General features: G+C 46.4%; 1 protein-coding gene across 1 annotated transcript in view; it reads left to right on the top strand.

Moving 5' to 3' along the window:
• MDGA2 (MAM domain containing glycosylphosphatidylinositol anchor 2) overlaps positions 1-18,468 on the top strand; it is a 365,679-nt gene that overhangs the window by 307,183 nt on the left and 40,028 nt on the right. The window contains exon 10 of the mRNA XM_054201390.1: positions 11,377-11,525. Within this exon, the coding sequence (XP_054057365.1) occupies positions 11,377-11,525 (149 nt within the window). The remainder of the gene's footprint in view (positions 1-11,376; positions 11,526-18,468) is intronic.

The following is an 18,468-nucleotide window of genomic DNA, read 5'->3' as shown; positions in this document are numbered from 1 at the left end:
GAAACTCTGTGCAACTAGAATAATGAAGATGAATGGTGCAGCTTTTGAAGTAGAGAGCTGTCGGTAGCTGAGCTCTTGGGGATAGGTCTGTGTCTGGGGGCCAAACCGGTGACATCCAGGAGTTGGAGAACACGGAGCTGCCTCCCTGGATGATGCAAGTGCTTGAGCGTGTGATGCTCTGGGCTGGTGATGGTTATTTTTTGTTAAAAAAAGAAGGGCAAAAGACATCCTTTCCATGGGCTGGCTGCTCTGTTGCTGGCAGCCCTGACGGTGTGTTTTCGGGGAGCCTGGTACATGAAGAACATGCTCTAGTTAATATTGGAGCTGAACCAGGCCCTCCCCATGAAGAAACCTGCCCGCTGTGGTTGCTGCAAATAATTTCCTCAGTGTTGGAATCCCACAGGGCCTGAAGAAACTGCACTAAAGAGTATTTAGCAGGGAGCCCTCAAGCATCACCACCGCAGAGCTGACCCGAGGAGTGCCCAGGGAGGAGTAAAAAATCCGCATTTCAATATTGCTGGTGGGAAGCAGGGGCAGTTCAGTTGCTGGCTGGCATTTTGTTCAGTTTCTTCCTCCAAAATGATTGTTTGCTTGTGCGCTGTGAGGGTATTGCGTGTTGGTTCTGGAGTGGATCGGAGCAGCCACGAGCTGTTGTATTTAGCAGGAATGGGGGAGCCCATGGGAGGGAGGGGACGGGGGTAAGGCGGCTGCATGACTCTGAGTGCTGAGAAGGGAGAGCTTACAGCTGCCTGGGAAGTGCTGAGAAGCTTAGGGAGCATCAGGGGGGCCTGGCCGAGGAGCAGGGCTTGAGCTGGGCCCCACGGATGGAGCTGCGGGTGGGCGTGGAAGACCTGTGGTACCCATCGGTGGGGGGGATGCTCGGGAATGGATGCAGCGGGTGGGGGAAGCAGTGTGGCCAAGGGATGGAGCCGGTCCAGTGGCTGCTGCCTGTTCCTTGCATTGCTCCCAAAGGACTGCGCAGAGCCGCATCGTCTCCCGGCTGCAAATATTTCTTCTGTGACTCAGTGTTGTGCTCTAATCCCGAGATACGTGTTTTGCCAGGCACTGTCAGAGCTCCCCACCTCACCCCCGTGCCAGAGGCCGCAGTTTTCTTTATGTGCGTGTGGTGACATGTTATTATTTACAATTTCATGACAGCATCCTGCTCTCTGTATGACACCGCTTTCGTTTCCCTACCCATCCTTCATTTATCGGGTCTTTAGCACATACTGGCAAGTGACGCTGCTTCCCCCTTCCACGCCTGCGGTTCCCGGGGGATTTCTGCAGAGTTCACTTTGGCGACAGGTAAATCACCGCCTCCACCGCAAGCAGAGGCTTCGCTTTGTTTCCTGTCGAGCTGTATTTCACCTTGCTTTAGTAACCGCTTTCTAGTCAGGCGCAGGCATGTGTCTGCAAACACGCACGCGTGTATGTAGGGGATGTGTAAGGGGTTGCATATGTGTCTATAAAAATTATTACGTGAAATTACGGCAAATTATGTATGTATGGGCACGTGAGCTTGCAGAAAGCTCGCCAATAGAAAGGGGGCTGTGTGTGTGAACCATCCAGCTTCAGGGGCTGTTCTAAACTGGATTTATTCATCCTTCAAAATGTCATCGCATAGGTCGCGTCTTATCATGACCCGTTTGAAAGGAAATCCAAATACATCGTACCATGTTATAAACCTGATTTCAAATTCTATTGAAGCTTTTTGTCAGCAAACACAGACACGTTAGGCCCAAATAAATTGAAATGAAGCTCCGCCACACGTTGTGTTTAGCTCTTGGTGAGACCCTGTCCCGATGTGAAAAGGAGCAATGTTTTTTACTGCAAATCCCGGGTTGGAAGGAGGAGGAATTGCAGAGAAGAGCAGCATGAGCTCTTCCGCGGCTTAGCCAGCAGATGTCACGTTTGGTTATCGCTGGCGAGGCGTTTGATCACAGCGCTGCCGTCCTGGCGAGGCTGGGGATCGGGGTCGGTGCGGGGAACCGGAGGGAAGGGGGAAGGAATCATTACAGGGCACGTGGAGAAGGCATTTCACCAATGAAATGTGTAGCATGCTCCATGGCGTAAACTGATATTAGTTTAAGTGTTAAGCGGGATGTTGGTTTCCTGGTTCAAAGCAGACCTTTCTGTACCTGGAATGGGAACCTCTTAAATCATTTGAGATGGGCAGAGTACGTATACACTTACATTTGGGCTCCAATTAGGCATCTCAAAGTTCAGTTTGATTCCCAAATCATTCCTTCCCCACAAGTTGCAATATATTAGCAAATCTTTATATCCCTTCAGGAAGAGACTTTACTGGAAAGTGCGGTAAAGTGTCATCCCCAAGTTCACGGCGTTGGGAGCAGCGGGTCCGTGGTCATCTGTTCCCGCAGTAAGGAATTCCCCAGCAGAGCAGCCTCATCCACCTACTTTGTGGGGATTATTTATTATTAACACTTGCACTTGATTAGCTTTAATACCTCTCTGCACTTAAATGCCTCTTCAGCTGCTCAGCCGAGCTGTTCTGTTGTGGCTCAGACTGTCCTTTCCTGGAAACCAAAGCCCAAAGACCTTCCCTGGGTAGGGCAGGAGCTCCAGCTTATGGTCTGGTGCTCTGGGCTCTGGTTCGGGCTTTGCTTTGCAGCCTGCTCTGCCTGGTTCCTCTCTGCCCCGCCGGCAGCAGTGTTAATTTTCTATTACAAGGATAAATGATTATTTCAGAATTTACCTGGGTCTCACAGGTGGGGCTACAGGTACAGGCTGTAGAACCGTGACTCAGGCTCTGTACTTGACCCCAGACAATACCAGTCCCTGGAAGTCACTCTGCAGGAGGACTAAGGGAGGGCCATGTTTGCGCTATTTACTGTAAATCCTCAAGTTTTGGCCAGGCAATATCTTAGTGATGCTGTGCAGATGAAACCCGCAACGTAACAGCGCCAACGGAACGATTTGAGGCTCTACAGAAAGTTCCAAATAAAAAATAGCACCCAGAAGGAAGTGACATGAGGATGATGGTGGGTGCAAGCAGGGGAAGAGGGGATCTGTAGCTGCGGAGCGGGAGGAAGGAATGAGCCAAGCTTTTAGTTTGGTTAGACTAGATTGCTATGGAAGAAAACGCACCGTCAACTTCTGGTGTGGAGCTGGTAGCATAGGAAATAGAGAATACTGAAGGGGACTGTAGCTGGCGGGTCTAAAGGGTGTAACAGAGCAGAGGACCCTCAGAAAGCCACAGTGGGAACTGACCTGCGAAGCACAATGAATTTTCAATAAGGAGGATGCTTGTTTTACCAAAGCTGTTATGAAAGTTGGGGAGAATAAGGGTGGGCAGGTGGTTCTGGTTCGTGGAGTTTCCGAAAGGACTGAGACTATATGAAAATGGATGTTCTAAATGGATGCTCTAAGAGCAGTTTTGGCCAAAAAGTCATAGGGAGAAACTTTTGCAAATGTTGAAATGCATTCCTCTGTGCTGTTCATCCTGATCTGCTTGTGTGTCGGCCGCCTTCCGGCCTGGACTGGGGACGGATGGGCAGGGGCAGGAGAGTCGGTGATGGTGGGAAGTCCAACGCAGCAGAGAGCTGGAAGGTGTGGGATTACAGGGAGGCTGGAGGTGATGGGGATGATGATTTGGCTGCAGGACTGGGAGGAGGAGCAGATCTAGGAGACATACGGTTCCTTTCACATATGCAAATAAAGAACAAAGTATCTTCTCTTTCTTATTGAAAATCCTTCATAAAATATATATCCTGTAATAAAACCAAGCACAGTAATGGGCAGCATTTTTCATAAACTCTGTGTCTCCCAGTATTTTACACAGTTAAATATATTGTTTTGTTTAGGATTTATACTCTTCATGCATTTTAAAGACAGAAAGGTCTGGAGCTGAATTTGCCAAAAGGGGAAGCATTTGTAAATCTCCGATTTTATTTTATTTTTCTCTAAACGTTTATAGCTGCTGTTATAAAGTGCGAGACGCCCTGATCATCGCTTATACTGAACTCCTTGTCATGATAAGCTAAAGTGCGTATGTGCTACCAATATGGAACAGAGACGGCAAAGACGCCGCATTCACAAACCATCCAACGCCAAGCAAATTAGCAGAAATAGATATGAAGATAAGGGGAACATAAACAGACAACGCAAGGAAATGATTCCTTTAGTGCTCTGCCTGCGTGTCTCCTAAAGCTGTCGGTGTTACTGGTGCTGTGCCTGCACAGTTACTACTGTTTGTTTCTGCATGACAAGCCAGCATAAACACTAACCCGGTACTCTGAAACTCCATCTGGGGTATGCAGTCAGCTGCTATAATTAGGGAGAGAATGTCGTTGTTCAGTTTATTGCCGTTGCTTGAAATCAGTGGGTTGTGTTTGCACTCATTACAATTTAGATTTGCAGCGCGTGTTCTTGATTTCCTACGTTACTTTGGAAACCATGTACCAACAACTGACATGAAACAATTCTTTTAGGAGATTATTTTATTGTCCTAAGTTTGTAAGGGATAAGTGACCGAGTGATCTGAAAAAGAACCACAGGAAGATCTCCTGTGCATGGTCGAGGAGATTCTCTAATAGCTACCAGTTCAGGACCCATTTGAGTAAGAGCATCGATCCACTTCTGTCCAGGAGAGAACTTCAGCAGTTGCTGAGATCCCAGTGGTACAATGGGATGTCGCATGAATTTAACGGTAAGCAGTGGAAGTGGCTTTTCTCTTTGTTTGCTTGTTTCCTATGGATCAGTTCCATATTGTCTTTCATACCATTTCTGACCTTACACTAGTAGAGAGTCGGTAGATAATATTCTGGATGTACTGCCTGGAGGAACTCGCATGCTGCCTGCGATGAGCTGCACCAGGGATGCTAATGACTAGAAAAGGGCTCGGTGGGCGCAAGGGGCTGTTACTGGGGAAGAGCGGTGCATTTCTTCTGCGACGCTGGGACGAGTGACAGATGCTGCTTGTTCTTCTTCCTGATCCAGCCACAGATTCATAATGAAATAAGTAATTACCGAAACTAGGCTTGTAACTTGATGACTCTTATCCATCAGAAAACAATGGTGTTTTAACACGGTCTGCTACAGTATGCTCTTTAATTGTGGTGAGCTGCTGTCACCTCATCCATACAGCAGAAAAACATGCATGGCTGCTTATGGTTTGGTCAGCTGTTGCACGTTAAATGAAAAACTAATTATTGTTTAAGAAACTTGGGAAAATGCAGCAGAGCAGTTATATTCAAATATATATTTGTATATTGGGGGGGGGGGCTGTAGCTTCTTGTGCGTTAGTGAGTGCCTGGGGAGGTCCTGCTGCAACCCACGCCAGAGGATTTCTGTACATCAAGAGCAGACGTGGTGAGGGCTCAGAGGTGATGGTGGTGCCAGAGCTCTGAGGCGGTTTTGGAAACCACTTTGTGCCCTGTTCTCGTGCCGAAACCGGGGATGTTCCTGCTTCAGTGGGGTTTAGGCTGAGCAATGCAGCTAGTCCCCACGGCGCTTGTGTTGGAGGGGAGTTTCTGCTTGTCGGGGGGATAGGACCACGGGTACTACTGTTACACAAGAGAGTGCACCTAGAACAAATGCAAACTGCTACCAGAAAAACAAACCGCAAATTTAAGATTAAGCACTTTTACGGATGTGTTTTCCAAATTCGTGATTGTTAAATACATTTTTCTGTTGGCGTTTTGCACTGTGCTATACAAGTAATAGCTTCTTCCTCCTATAAGAAGCTGTGCAATGCCCTACCTACTGCCTGTCCGCGGGTGCGTGGTGAAGAACAGCAGAGCCGTGCTGGCATGTCCATGTTGGTGCTTCTTCCTGGGATGCTGGGGCCCAATAGAGAGCGTGGAGAAATGCTCCACTGGATCACAGCAGCCTCCAGGCTCTGCCTGAGTTCAGAACTGATTCGCCAGCCTCCACGTTGATCTCTCCTGCCTGTGCACATCAGTGGAGCAGCCACACTGCTTCTGGTACAGCTGCTGGCTCATTTGAAGCTGGCTCAGATAACTGCTCCTGTCTGCAGGCAGAAGGCTTTTTTTCCCTATGAATATACCCATTTAAGTTGTTCCTAGCTGGCTATCCACTATTTTAAGTACTCTTCAGCTGACAAAGTCCTCATGCTCAGTACATCTTAGAAGTGAGTGTATTCTTGTCCTACCCAAAAGAGCACCCAGAAGGACTGGAGCCCCTCTGCTGTGAGGACAGGCTGAGAGAGCTGGGGTGGTTCAGCCTGGAGAAGAGAAGGCTCCGGGGAGACCTTCCAGCCCCTTCCAGTCCCTAAAGGGGCTCCAGGAAAGCTGGGGAGGGACTCTGGATCAGGGAGGGGAGCCATGGGGTGAGGGGGAACGGTTTTAAACTGGAAGAGGGAGATTTAGATGAGATCTGAGGAAGAAATTCTTGGCTGTGCGGGCGGTGAGCCCCTGGCCCAGGTTGCCCAGAGAAGCTGTGGCTGCCCCATCCCTGGAGGTGTTCAAGGCCAGGCTGGACGGGGCTTGGAGCAACCTGGTCTGGTGGGAGGTGTCCCTGCCCAGGGCAGGGGGATGGAACGAGATGGTCTTTAAGGTCCTTTCCAACCCCAACCATTCTGTTATTCTGAGACATGTTAGTCCTTGGGAACAGCTACTCAGAAAGGATCTTAGGACATATGTTCCTTTGTGCCACACTAATTAATCACAGTCATGTCCTCAGATCAGTATTTCTTGAGATCTGGTATTGCATCTCCCTGAAGTCCTATTTCAGCCTTTCACAGAAATTAATATGTAGCAAATTTTAACTACAGCGCTAGAGGACAGAGCAGGGGAACTCTCTTAATAAGCCTGTGGCTGCTGCCCTGGAAGAGGGTCTGTGGGCAGGACGTTCCCCTGGCTGCTGATCTGCTGGGCATTAAGTAGAGATGCAGAAAATGCAATAAAAAAAAAAAAAAAGCCAGTTTGGAGTTCTTGAAATTAAACACACAAGAAGGAAAAATTGCTACTCACTGCCAACAGCCACAGGCCTCTGCAGTGTTTCTACAATTCAGAAGCTTCGCAGGGCTGGGAGGTGCTTGTGAATCCAGAGCAACGGGAGCTGAGAATTGGGTGCTGGGTTTTTTTCCTTTCCCCTGCGCTAACCTGAGGAGGGAGACAGCTAAAATCCTGATCAACCCCTGTGCGCCCAGGAGTGCAGTTAGCCATAATTGATAATTGTAGGCTTCGTACGCAGATGCCTTCGGGTTGATGGAACCACAGCGAGAAATGCCGCAGGATGTGTAATTGTGCTGCTCGTGCTGGGTGGCCTCTGTAAGCGTGCCGGGGAGGAATTCGCGCTTTAATTTAGCTATGTAGCCATCAAACGCAAACATTTGCTCTGTCTGTTGATGCATTTTTGTCCCGTGCAGGCGCCAGGCCAGATGAGCAAAACCGCGTTCGGTATTACTTCTCCTTACCCCAGTCCCACCCTCCCTGCACACACAATCCCAACCGTCTTTATTTTGCACATGCTACGTATTCGGAAGGTGAAAAAAATAGACGTTTTGCTAGTGATAGAAAGGCAAACAAACAATATACTCCACATCAAACTGTGTCATGTATCCTCTCCCTGGCAGAGCCCCAAGCATCACAGTTACTCGGATTCCAGCAGCGCGAGCACAGAGGGAGGGATTAATTAAAACTAGTACATGTTAATGGAGCTCTAAACCTGACTTCAGATTGCCTTAACAGACAGAAAAAATGTCATGGTATTAAACTCTTCCCCCTCGGGACCTGGTGGAGCGGCGTGTCAGCGAGAGGCTGCCCTTTCCAGGCATGTGGCGCTCCTGGATCCATCGAAGCTGCCCTGCCTTTACCCCTGGACCGATGACCATGGCACGCTGCTCCTCTCGCCAGCACCCTCCTGAGGACCCAGAAGAGTTCCGCCGTCTTCCCCTCTATGTCTGAATGGGCACAGACCTGGGGTTCCCTCCCAGGGCACCAAAATCCCCTTTGATGGGCAGTAGAGGAGTGGTCAGTTGGTCACAGCTACCTCCGGTTAGCTGATACCTGGCCGGGTTGGGTCCTGGGGCAGGCTGAGCCCTGCCTGCCTGTCCCGAAACGTTTTAGTCAATCCTTGAATGCTGTGAAAGCTGAAGGCAGTGAGAGGAAGGCCATTTTTGCTGCCTGTGCTTAAAAAGGGCAAATGACGTGAGGCAGGGAAATGTTTCCGGTACTCGGAGCAAAACAAGGGGGTTTGCTTGTGGAAGGTGAGGCTGACGTGGCTGTAGGAAGAAAGGCAGGTTGAGGTGGGGCTGGCAGCCCCAAGGGGTGCCCAGTTGGGCTATGAGGGACAGCAGCCCCGTGCACTGCGTGCTCGAGACATCTCTGCAGGTGGGGAACATGTGGTGACCTCTTCCAAGCATGGCCAGGGACTGCTGAGGTAACCCCTACCGCAGGTGGTTTCCTCCAAGCAAGCTGCTGCCTGCCCACATTTGAGTCGTGCTAAGCCAAGGGCTGTTGCTAGGTCTCTTACGCTTCACCATCTCTTTATTTCTCTAGTGGAGGATAATCTTTGCTGGACAGCATCACCTTTGGAAGTGGCGCAGCTGGACGGTGGCAGGCTTGGGGTGTTTGTCCAGAGTTAGAGCAATTGGTCATGGTGATAGGTGACACCTTCCAAGCCCAGGCAGACTGCCTACACGTCTCATAGCTCCTGCGCCTCCAAAGGCGACGTCTGCTCTTTGTGTACTCTGAAACATTGCCCAGCTTTCTGAAGTTCACGAGTTAAGGTCTTAATGTTGTGCTGTTAAATTTTCAGCATCTCCATTCACACCAGAAAGCTCTTCTGTTCAGGGGGATTTAGAATAATGCAACTCTTCATGAGTCCTCATTATTTCTCAAAAGGTGACTGTGTTGTTCAAGTGCCCATATTGTGACAAGCGTCTAATTATGGATCCTTTCTGTAGACCCCCAGAGATGCCATTATGTCCACCTGCAGCAGAAGATTATAATTTGCATTCAGCGTGAGCTTTTCTCCATTATTTCCACTGCACATAAATAACGAAAACAAATCTTATCGACCACTGATCCTCTTTTCATTTATCTTACATTTCATTTTTTGAAACAGCAGTTTTGCTTTGCTGCTTTTCCTGGGAGTATTGTTGTTTGCTACTTGAGCGCTAGCGTATCTGCTCTAGTCAGGCCTAATTGAATGTGCACCTTCCTTGGGCAATTGGCAAAAGTATCTTGGCTAAAAGGGCTTTTTGTCCTTTGAAAATAAAAGCGTGGCTGGAGGGGATGACACACCCAAAGATAAAAGCTTAATCGGTAACCACAAGATCGGTATATATTTACATGATTTTTCCTTTGTCCCTTTTGTTTTCTATTTTTTAAATTTTTTTAACGCTCTTTTCCCCTCTTCTCACTACCCTTCTGATGATTGAAATTCTCAGACTCCTAGGTCAAAATGCCTCCCCATCCCTCTCTATTCACACCTGTAGATAAGAATAGTTTTGAGGAGAAAATGCATTTTGGCACAGGCTCCTAATACCTGAATTAAAGGAGGTGAGTAATGAATGCATACCCCTCTCAGAGGTCCACATGAGCAGGCACACCACGTCTTCTCATGAGGCTGTCCTGTGTTTTCATTGCATTTTGTAATTAATCGCACTGACAAAATCCCTGCAGAAACAGGAGGACAGAGGTATAAGCTTTGGGAGGGGAAAGACGTCATTCTGCTTCAGTCTTTCTCTGATGAAAAGTCTCTTTTAGACCTTCACAGGCAGATGACACCTGCAAATGTTTTGATTTCCCATGTTTCGTCTCCTTTTTGCATAATTCAGGTGACAAAATTTAACACAGCAGAGCCCAGTTTGTGTTTGCCCCCATCCTGTTCCCAACAGCGCTATCTTCAAAGTATGGAAACTCTCGTGAAATGAGGCTGAGCCGGGCAGGGCAGGGCTGGACCTGTTCCATGGAAGGTGGTCAGTCTTTGAGTTGAGGTTTTGTTCCTGTTGAAGCAGATCCAGGGCGAAAACTGGTGATTAACAACTCTACCTACAAATCCAGCTGTTAAAGCTTGTTTCAAGTCAATCCAAACTGTTTTGCTTTGAGAAACGGAAGCAATGCTGCCTTGTTGGTGTGGCACGCTAAAGGAAGATCAATGCAAAATGACTTAAAAACAGAAAACGGATCTATGTCTCTTTGGCACATACTGGTGCACGCTCTAACGCTGTTTGGGTTTCCTTTAGTACAAATCCACTGAGACTTTTTGTTTGGGGCACGTTGGAATTGCATATTCTGGAGGAGCAAAGTTCTCTCAGAGGTTTTTGGGGCAGCTCTAATTGCAGACACCCCTTTCCTTACCTCCTCTGCTTGTAGCCTTTATGGAGTCAACTTACTTGGCTGTGCAGAGGTGCCTGGTGGTACATGAGATGCTCTAGGATGGTGCATGCAGCTCCAGCTGTGGCTCTGGGTCTCTTGTAGCTCTTGCATTGTATCTTCCACCCGCTCGAGATGGCTCAGCTCCCCTGCTGCGTCCCAGCTGCCCCTGCCTGCCCATGGCTGAGAACACTTTGGGCACTCCGTGGCATCTTTGCTATTATACACAAATCGCTCTTTATGGGACACTCTAGAGGCCCAAAGGTAATTTGCATGTAAAGGTATCACTAGTATTCGTGGGTTTAAGTCAAAGGGAACTCAAATTTAGAGAATTCAAGCAATGATTTTCATGTGTTTGGGATATCATCCCTAGGTTTTTAGTATTTATAAAGGATGAAGGCTATAATAACATTCTGGTGAAACACTCACATGCCCAAAATGCACTGGGAGATGTCATTTCCCTCAGTTGTGCAAATCGGTATGTTCAGTTAAATAATGTCTGGTAACAGCGTGCGCGTCTGCGATGTTACGAAGGATGGCTTGTGTGCATTTTGACTTGGGAAGCTGGAGAGGAGATGATGTGATGAAGGCAGCAGTCGCTGGAAATATCCATCTTGTATTTCCAGCTCACGGATGTCATTTCGTATTATTTGTGCCAGGTACAGCAGCTGTCACTGAGCCTTTCTTTGCTCAGTGTAGTGCAGATTGTTTTGGTATCTCTATTTTAGTCAGCTGGGCCATGAAAAATTAGTGCAGAGGCTCGTTACATCGCTGCAGCTTGCCGTTGCTCGGACCTCAGTTAATTTTTGCCTTCCAAGGCCCACACCTGGGCCATGGGTGCCACTGAGGAGTGAGCTAAAAATAAAGGCAAACCGTTGCCACAGGTCCTTTAGAAAAGTGGGCGGGGGCAAATAATTCCAAAATGTGTTTCTGGAAGAAGGTATTTAACCAAATACCTCAAAACACAGGGGGAGAGGACGGTTGCACATTGGGCATCAACCCTTGGCTCCAAAACTGGCTGATCATTCTCTGGTTTCTTTGTTTTCCCCATTTTTGTTCACGTCTCCTGCAGGCAAAGCCTACGCTCCCGAGTTCTACTACGACACCTACAACCCCCTGTGGCAGAACAGACCCCGCGTCTACTCCTACAGTCTCCAGTGGACCCAGATGAACCCCAACGCTGTGGACCGCATCCTTGCCTACCGCTTAGGGATTAGGCAGGTGAGGAAAGAAATTAGTTCATGCAGGACATGCCTTTTGAGTACTGACCTCTGTGAGGACTGCCGAACCTTTATTTTGTTTTCTTTTACTTTTATTTTGGTTTATTTCATTTCATTTCATTTCATCTCGTGTGAGTGGGAGTTGTTTCTCCTCCTCCTGGAAGGTTTGCCACCATCTTGCAGAAGGGGTCCTCTGCCACTTGCAGATCCTGGAAACTAATTTGCACGTTTGCAGTGTGAAAGGCAGAGATTAAAGAGCTGCTCCTCAGAGGGTTTCCAGAGGCTGTGGCTCAAGATATGCTAGAGAGATTACCTGAAATAAACTTGCAGTGAAATTAAACTTTTTATCTCTCTGTATGTATCTACATATATTTTTATTAGATCTTCCATGTAAATAGATAAATATAGGGATAGCTGGAGCTTTCCTGCGGAAACACATAGTGATCCCTGAGAAGCAAGACATCTTTCCTGACCACGTTAAAGCCAATCGCACTTGTGTCTTTATAGATTCACTGTGAACTTTTCAGTGGGAATTGGCACTGTTAAGGAAGCGTGGGACCGACCCACTTGCAGCAGAATTGTTAAATTAACATAGCCATCCCCATTAATTTTCCCTGTAACAATTCTAAAAGAAAAACATCATTTGTCTTCTTTGAAGGTTATTGCTACAAAGCTTGAGTTTTAATAGTCAATTAAAGTGAAATAACCAATCTGTGCATTGCTTAACCTCTCGTTAAATGGCAACACCTCTGCTTACTCCCCTTCTCAGCGCAAAGTGATGTTCCTACAGCTAAGTCCGTACAAAATCTCACAATTTTGTGTTCTAAAGGCAGAACATTTTGCGCCATAATGCTTGTTTGCAATCCTGTCCAGAGTCTGTCCGTGCCAAATACTACAGCTGTGGCAGAGATCAACTCTGACAGCTTGGGTTTTGCTAGGAGTTCTCAAGGAGAAGTAAATGGCTTGAAAATAATGCTCCTTGCTGTGAACACCTCCTTGGCCACCACGTCCACCTCCGAGTCATGTCTTACCAGTTGGGCTGCCAGCCATGGGTCTGGCAGAGGAGGCTGTGCCATGCTGTGCCGTGCTGTATCATGCCTTCTGAAAGGGTTATCAGACATTGGAACAGGCTGCCCAGGGCAGTGGTGGAGTCACCATCCCTGGAGGTGTTTAAAAGCCGGGCAGACATGGTGCTGAGGGACATGGGGTGGTGGTGGTCTTGGCAGTGTTGGGTTGATGGTTGGACTCGATGATCTGAAAGGTCCCTGCCAACCTTGACGATTCTGTGATTCTATGCCATGCCATGCTGTGCCTGGTCGGGGCCACAGGCCTCCCACCATCCAGCTCCTGGGCACGTGCCCCCAGCTCCGCTCCCAGCTTGGACTCGCTGCGATCAAGTGAAGTCTTTTTGGTGCTTACTTGGGAGAAACCATCTCATTCTTTTGGTCTTGTTTTACATTCCAATCAAGCTTACTTTTCTCTAAATAATACCACAGTTGATTGATTTAGAAAGTACAGGTTTGGTTATTCAGCGCCTGAAATAATAGTTTGTGCAGGGAGAAAGAGATTTGGGATTAAGACAGACGCTTGAAGATGCACATATATATTTTTGAAAATGTGAGTTCAGAAAGTATTTTGTTATCCTGCAGATCTCCTAGTGGGATGAGCTTTGTAAGCTGCAAAACAAATACACAATTTGAGCATGTTATTTATGCTGAGGGAATGGGGTTTTGCTGGTGTAGCTTCTGTGGTAGCCGTGGAGTTGACTGGGACACGTCCAGGGAAGGGCGCTGATACCTGGGGGTGCTGGCTCTCCGTCACTCAGAGTTTGTCTCTGCCTGAATCTAACTAATTTGAAATGAAAATCGGTGACTTTTAATACATGTTATGCCACTGTTTGCATCATTGGGCACAAATCAGTTCCGTTATCCTCATTACCCGAGAGGGATTATTAAATTTAAAAAAGAATTTGCACAAGTAAAAGAATATATAATGAAATTAATTGCATTAGGATTTTTAGCTCTTCTTTTCCCCATTTCATTTTAATTTACTTTTAATTATCTATTTATATAATTATCTAGAGTTACTTTAATTTCCTTGACAACACTCTCTGTCAGGCTAATCATAATATTTTCCTTTCGTCTGTCTGAAGCCACGTTTAAAACGTGGGTGATTTAGAACCTAGTGAGCCATCCGGACACGCTCATCCGTTATTGCAGTAATTCCCCCTGAAACAAGGGTGATAATTAAACTTCTTTTTTTTTTTCTGACACCTACCGGTACTTGCTACCAGCAGATTACCTTCTGAACTGTTTGTGTTTAGATAGTTCATTTGACTTAGCAATGTATTTTTTACTGGGTTTTGCTATTATTTTTATTTAACACTAAAAGCAGGGCCGAGCGTCCTTCGGGAGTGGCGGAAAACAACCGCTCACGGCTGGGCAAAGTTCATGGGATTTTGAACGAAACTCAGACCCTAGTTGAGAGGATTTCCAGGTCGAAGCGAGGGTCTGCGCCTGCAGCCCAGCATCCTGCTGCTGTTGTAAAAACTAGATGCTCTTAATCTTTATTTTAATCTTAATCTTTGTTTTAATCTTCTAACGCGTCACGAACCGCTGCCAGTGGGCTACGTAGTGGGTCAGCGTGTTGGTATCTGCCGCTGATTCCGTTAACACCGTTACCTTTATCTGATGAGTAAATGGCTTTTGCATTAAGAACGCTAACACCCGAGCCCGAGCACCGCTTCCTCCACAACCTCTACATCGCTGCTTCACCTGAGGCAGAATCCAGCCAGTATTTGGGGAATATTTAGTTGACAGCAGGTTTAGGCTTGCCGAATCTTCCGTGGAATTGCTAAAGCCTGTAATATTGACAATATTTTTAATGGCATTTTGTAAAAGCAAGAGTTTCTGATGAGACACAGAGCAGTTTAGCTCCATTTTTGCCTTTGCCAGGTGGCTGTGGAAAGCAACGCAACGGATGTGCTTAATAATGAAACTTTTCAAGGGCAAAGGAGGCTGGTAATAGAATGTGGCAGACTAGGGATTTTCCTTAAAGACAACTTGTTCTGCTAGGAATGATTTGATTATACAGGGGTCTCACGACAGGAAAGCATGTCCCCCGGTTGGCACACGGTGAGGTCGCGGAGCTGGAGATGTCTCTGCCCTGATCAGCTCGGGCAAGCAGAGCTTTGAGAAGTTACTGGAGAGAAATGTCTGGTGCCAGAGGTGTCGTGCGGGCAGAAAGCAGGTGGAACGGAGACGCTGAAGCGAAGCAGGGGGAGGAAGCAATGAAAATAATTCTGTCTTGTTAACGTAGAGGTACGAGCTATTTCACTGTGGGTGCCAGGAGCCGCTGTTGTGCTATCGGGACCTTCATGACTGTGTGGTTGCTTTCTGACATTGCAAAGAAACGTTTTAAGAAGAAAATTAACCAGTTTAAGAATTGAATTGAAAATCTGTAAGAATCACTGCGTTTATACGTATGTTATCCTTATGTCTTCCTGTAAGATCATTGTATCGCTCTACCCCCACCCCTTTATTTAGAGCTACAAACTGCAGGTTCAGCGCAGCGATGGTGAGAGAAGTTTGTTCGGTCGCGTTTGTCCCTCTGTCATGGTAGTGTGTGACGGATGCTCCCTCCTGGGAGAATCAGGGAGGAACCGGAATTATTTAGAGCACTCTGCTTTCTGCTTGAGCCCCAACACTCCTGCTGCTGCCTTTTGGGGATTCGTTCTGTGCTTAACATTATTTTTTCAACAAGCCCAGGCTTCTGTCTGCGTTTCTGGTTGACGCAGCACACGGACGGTGGTTTCCCAGCGCTGGGTTTTAATCGGCTTTGAGGATGCTGAGCTGCAGAATCTGCCAAGCCCGCTGTGACGGAGCATCTAGCCGCCAAGCACTGTGCTCCTCTTTAATGGAACAGAGACAAATAACTGCTTCAAAAAATGAGGTGCTAAACGGCCATAGAGTTTACTTCTTGAGTGAGCGTAAGAGCTGCTGTTCATGTGCTTTGATAGCGCTCTGAGCCCTCAAGCACGTCTTGAGGAAACGGCCCCATCCCTCCAAGGAGTTATTACGGATGTGGTCTCCTCCTCATGGAGATTTCTGGCTTGTTCATTTAGAAAAAAAAAGAATTTAGTTGATAAATAATAATAGCATGGGCCCTGGTCTGATTTGCAGTTCTTGTAAGACCAGTCTAGCCAATTTTGGCAGGGTAAAAGACCCCTCAAGGGCCCACGTTATCGGTTGCAGTGACCAAAAGGGATAGTATTGTATTAAAATTCAAGGATTTTGAGATGCGTGTGTCCTGTGAGTACAACTTTCAGACACACAGGCGTGTGTTAGCAGTGAATTAGGGCTCAGAGTCCACCTTCTCCTAGGTGATGCCCAATAACCCAGACCATTGCATGGCCTGTTGTCTCGGTGGGACCATCTCTCTCTCCCGTCCTCTTTCTCTGGGGCTTCCTTTAATTTTCTTAATATTCCTGGAAGAATATTAAGAAGTCCTGCCAGACTCCACCCTGTGTGAGTCCCCAGAACAGTGTTACACATTTCTGTCAGATCCTGCTTCTTGTCACCCACCTTTTCACTAGAGTTAAAATCAAGGCATGTCTCCGGCATAAGAGGATAATTTAATGGTCGGAAAGCAGGATGCAGGAGAAATTTCTTTGGCATTTCAAGCACTGGTTAAAGAGAAGTTGAGAGAAACTGGCACAGCAAATGCTAGAAAAGTTATTTGAGAAAAAAATGGAGCTTGGTTTAATGACATATCAGGGAAGCCAAGAAAGTCAAAAAGGGACAGGGAAGGTCCCATCAGGTGGAGACGGAGTCACAAGAACATAAAAGTGTCATTTTTCTGCCTATAGAGTGAAAATGGTGACAGCATTATTTACTGCTTATGTAGAATGAAATTTCGCACTTATGAAAAATATATTTATTTTATCGCACTCAAGGCCCCCACCTGATGGGTAGCAATTCTCCAGATGTTCCTTCTCTCAGGATCACAGGGCTGTCATCCCACAATGTTCTGCCATAGGAAAGATGTTTGAAAGCTGGGTATTTTCATTTGGTTTGCTGTAGAACATGTAAAAGAGCTATACATCAAAATGTATACAAAAATTGTATTCGGAACCATTCAAAAATAATTACTCACATCTGTAGCAATTAATTTCAGGGGAGGAAGTGAGGGAGTTGAAAAGGCTAATTCACATGTAGATTGGAATATTTCTAATGTTGTTTTCATGAAAAATTTTAAGCCTTCTTCTACAGAGGGTTATAAGCTGTCCCAAAGATTTCAGAGCATGCATTTCTTTTTGGAAGTCTAAACCGGGCTTTGCTTTTCTCCTGTTATATCTGCACTTGTGAAATGAGACAGAGAGAGTTTGGCAAAAAAAAAAAAAAAAAGAGTACAACATGTAAAGGCAGGTTTCTTATTGATTTTTCTGGGTTTGGCAAATTGAATTAGAGAAGCAATGGTTCTGTTTTACAATTTTCAGTTTTCAGTACTGATACCTGCTGTGCTTATTCTTCAGAAGACTGAGGCTTGAGTTTCGAAAGAGCAAGCTGAGGGTTATCATTTGAGATTTGTACCAAATTCTTTTCATTGCCAATTAAAAATGGTTACATCTCCCAGTCTTCTGATAGGTTAGGAAAATTCTTATGCATAATTTCAAAAAAAAAATCTGTTGATTATCCTTTAAGAAATTCAGAGGTAGAAGTTATATACATAATTTTTTTTTTCTGTGAGGTCCTGGTGCTCTGGCTTTGATCCCGTGGTCTCTTAGCTACCGAAGATGCTGCTGACGGTACCCCCAGTCCCCGGCGGGGGAGCTGAGCTGTGCGCCTCTAGAATAACCAGTTCTCTTGGTTTGGAGGCAGCGCGCTGTGTTTTCTAGAGATGCAAACAGAAGACATCCCACGCAGAGCTGTGCCCGTTTACATTACCACAAAATGTGGACATTATAATTAAACTCCCTTTCTTCACACACACACACACACACACACACACACACACACACACACAAAACCCCCAAAACCAGTCAAAATTTAAGATACTCATTTTCTTCAAGCAATTACTGCCTGCTGGGACTGCCTTGGCTTGATTTTTGTTATATAAGCATAAACTCCTGCTACTTCATTACTAATTTTAATACCTAATTCATATTAACTTTTTAGTGCAATTTCTTAAGGAAACAGGACACACGTGAATGGCCTGAAGTTACTGCCTGGGATTTCTGAACCCAGCTCTTCGTTTTGGCCGGCCTTGCCGGGGAAGAGAGGTGCAGCAGGCGAGGACGGCCCCTCCAGGGTTGTGAAAGCGCGTGGACCAGTCAAAGAAAAATACGTAATTAGGGAAAAAAAATGTAAGGGTAGGATCACATTAACCATAAAGAAATGAAGCGTGGACTGTGTGGGAGTTCTCTAGCTTCATAGCAAGCTCTGTGGAACCCCCTCCTGGGCTACCTTGCATTTTAGGGTAATATCTGAGCTTTCTCTTCGGGATGTCTGTATATGTATATTTATACATTGCAGGAGACAAAGATGTCTATTTCAAATGTCCTTCTTGACTTGTGACAGCAATCACAAAGTAATAATTCCCTAAGGAGAATTATAATACTATATAATTAATATTGTAATTATAAATCCTGCAGAGGGAGGAGCTCCTAAAGCAGTAACATTGCATGACCTGAGTCTTTCGTTGCACGTTTCCCTTCAGCGAAGAAAAATACCGACTTATTTGTACTCAGGAGCGTATGCTCTCACCCAGCATTGCCAAAATCAAGCCCCACGTCGTGGCCTCAGCCCGTGCGTGGTGGTCACACTCAACTTCCATTTATTCTGCCTCGGCAGAAAAATCTGAATTGATTACGGCTGGCAAATGCAGTGTATCAGCCAAACTTTAGGAAAGACGCAGGAGAGAACAGAACAAACTGAAGAGCAATT

The sequence above is a fragment of the Rissa tridactyla genome, chromosome 4 (genome assembly GCF_028500815.1).
Source record: "Rissa tridactyla isolate bRisTri1 chromosome 4, bRisTri1.patW.cur.20221130, whole genome shotgun sequence".
Classification (NCBI taxonomy): domain Eukaryota; kingdom Metazoa; phylum Chordata; class Aves; order Charadriiformes; family Laridae; genus Rissa; species Rissa tridactyla.
Note: the sequence above shows the minus strand (reverse complement) of the source record. Positions and strands in the feature narration are given on the sequence as shown.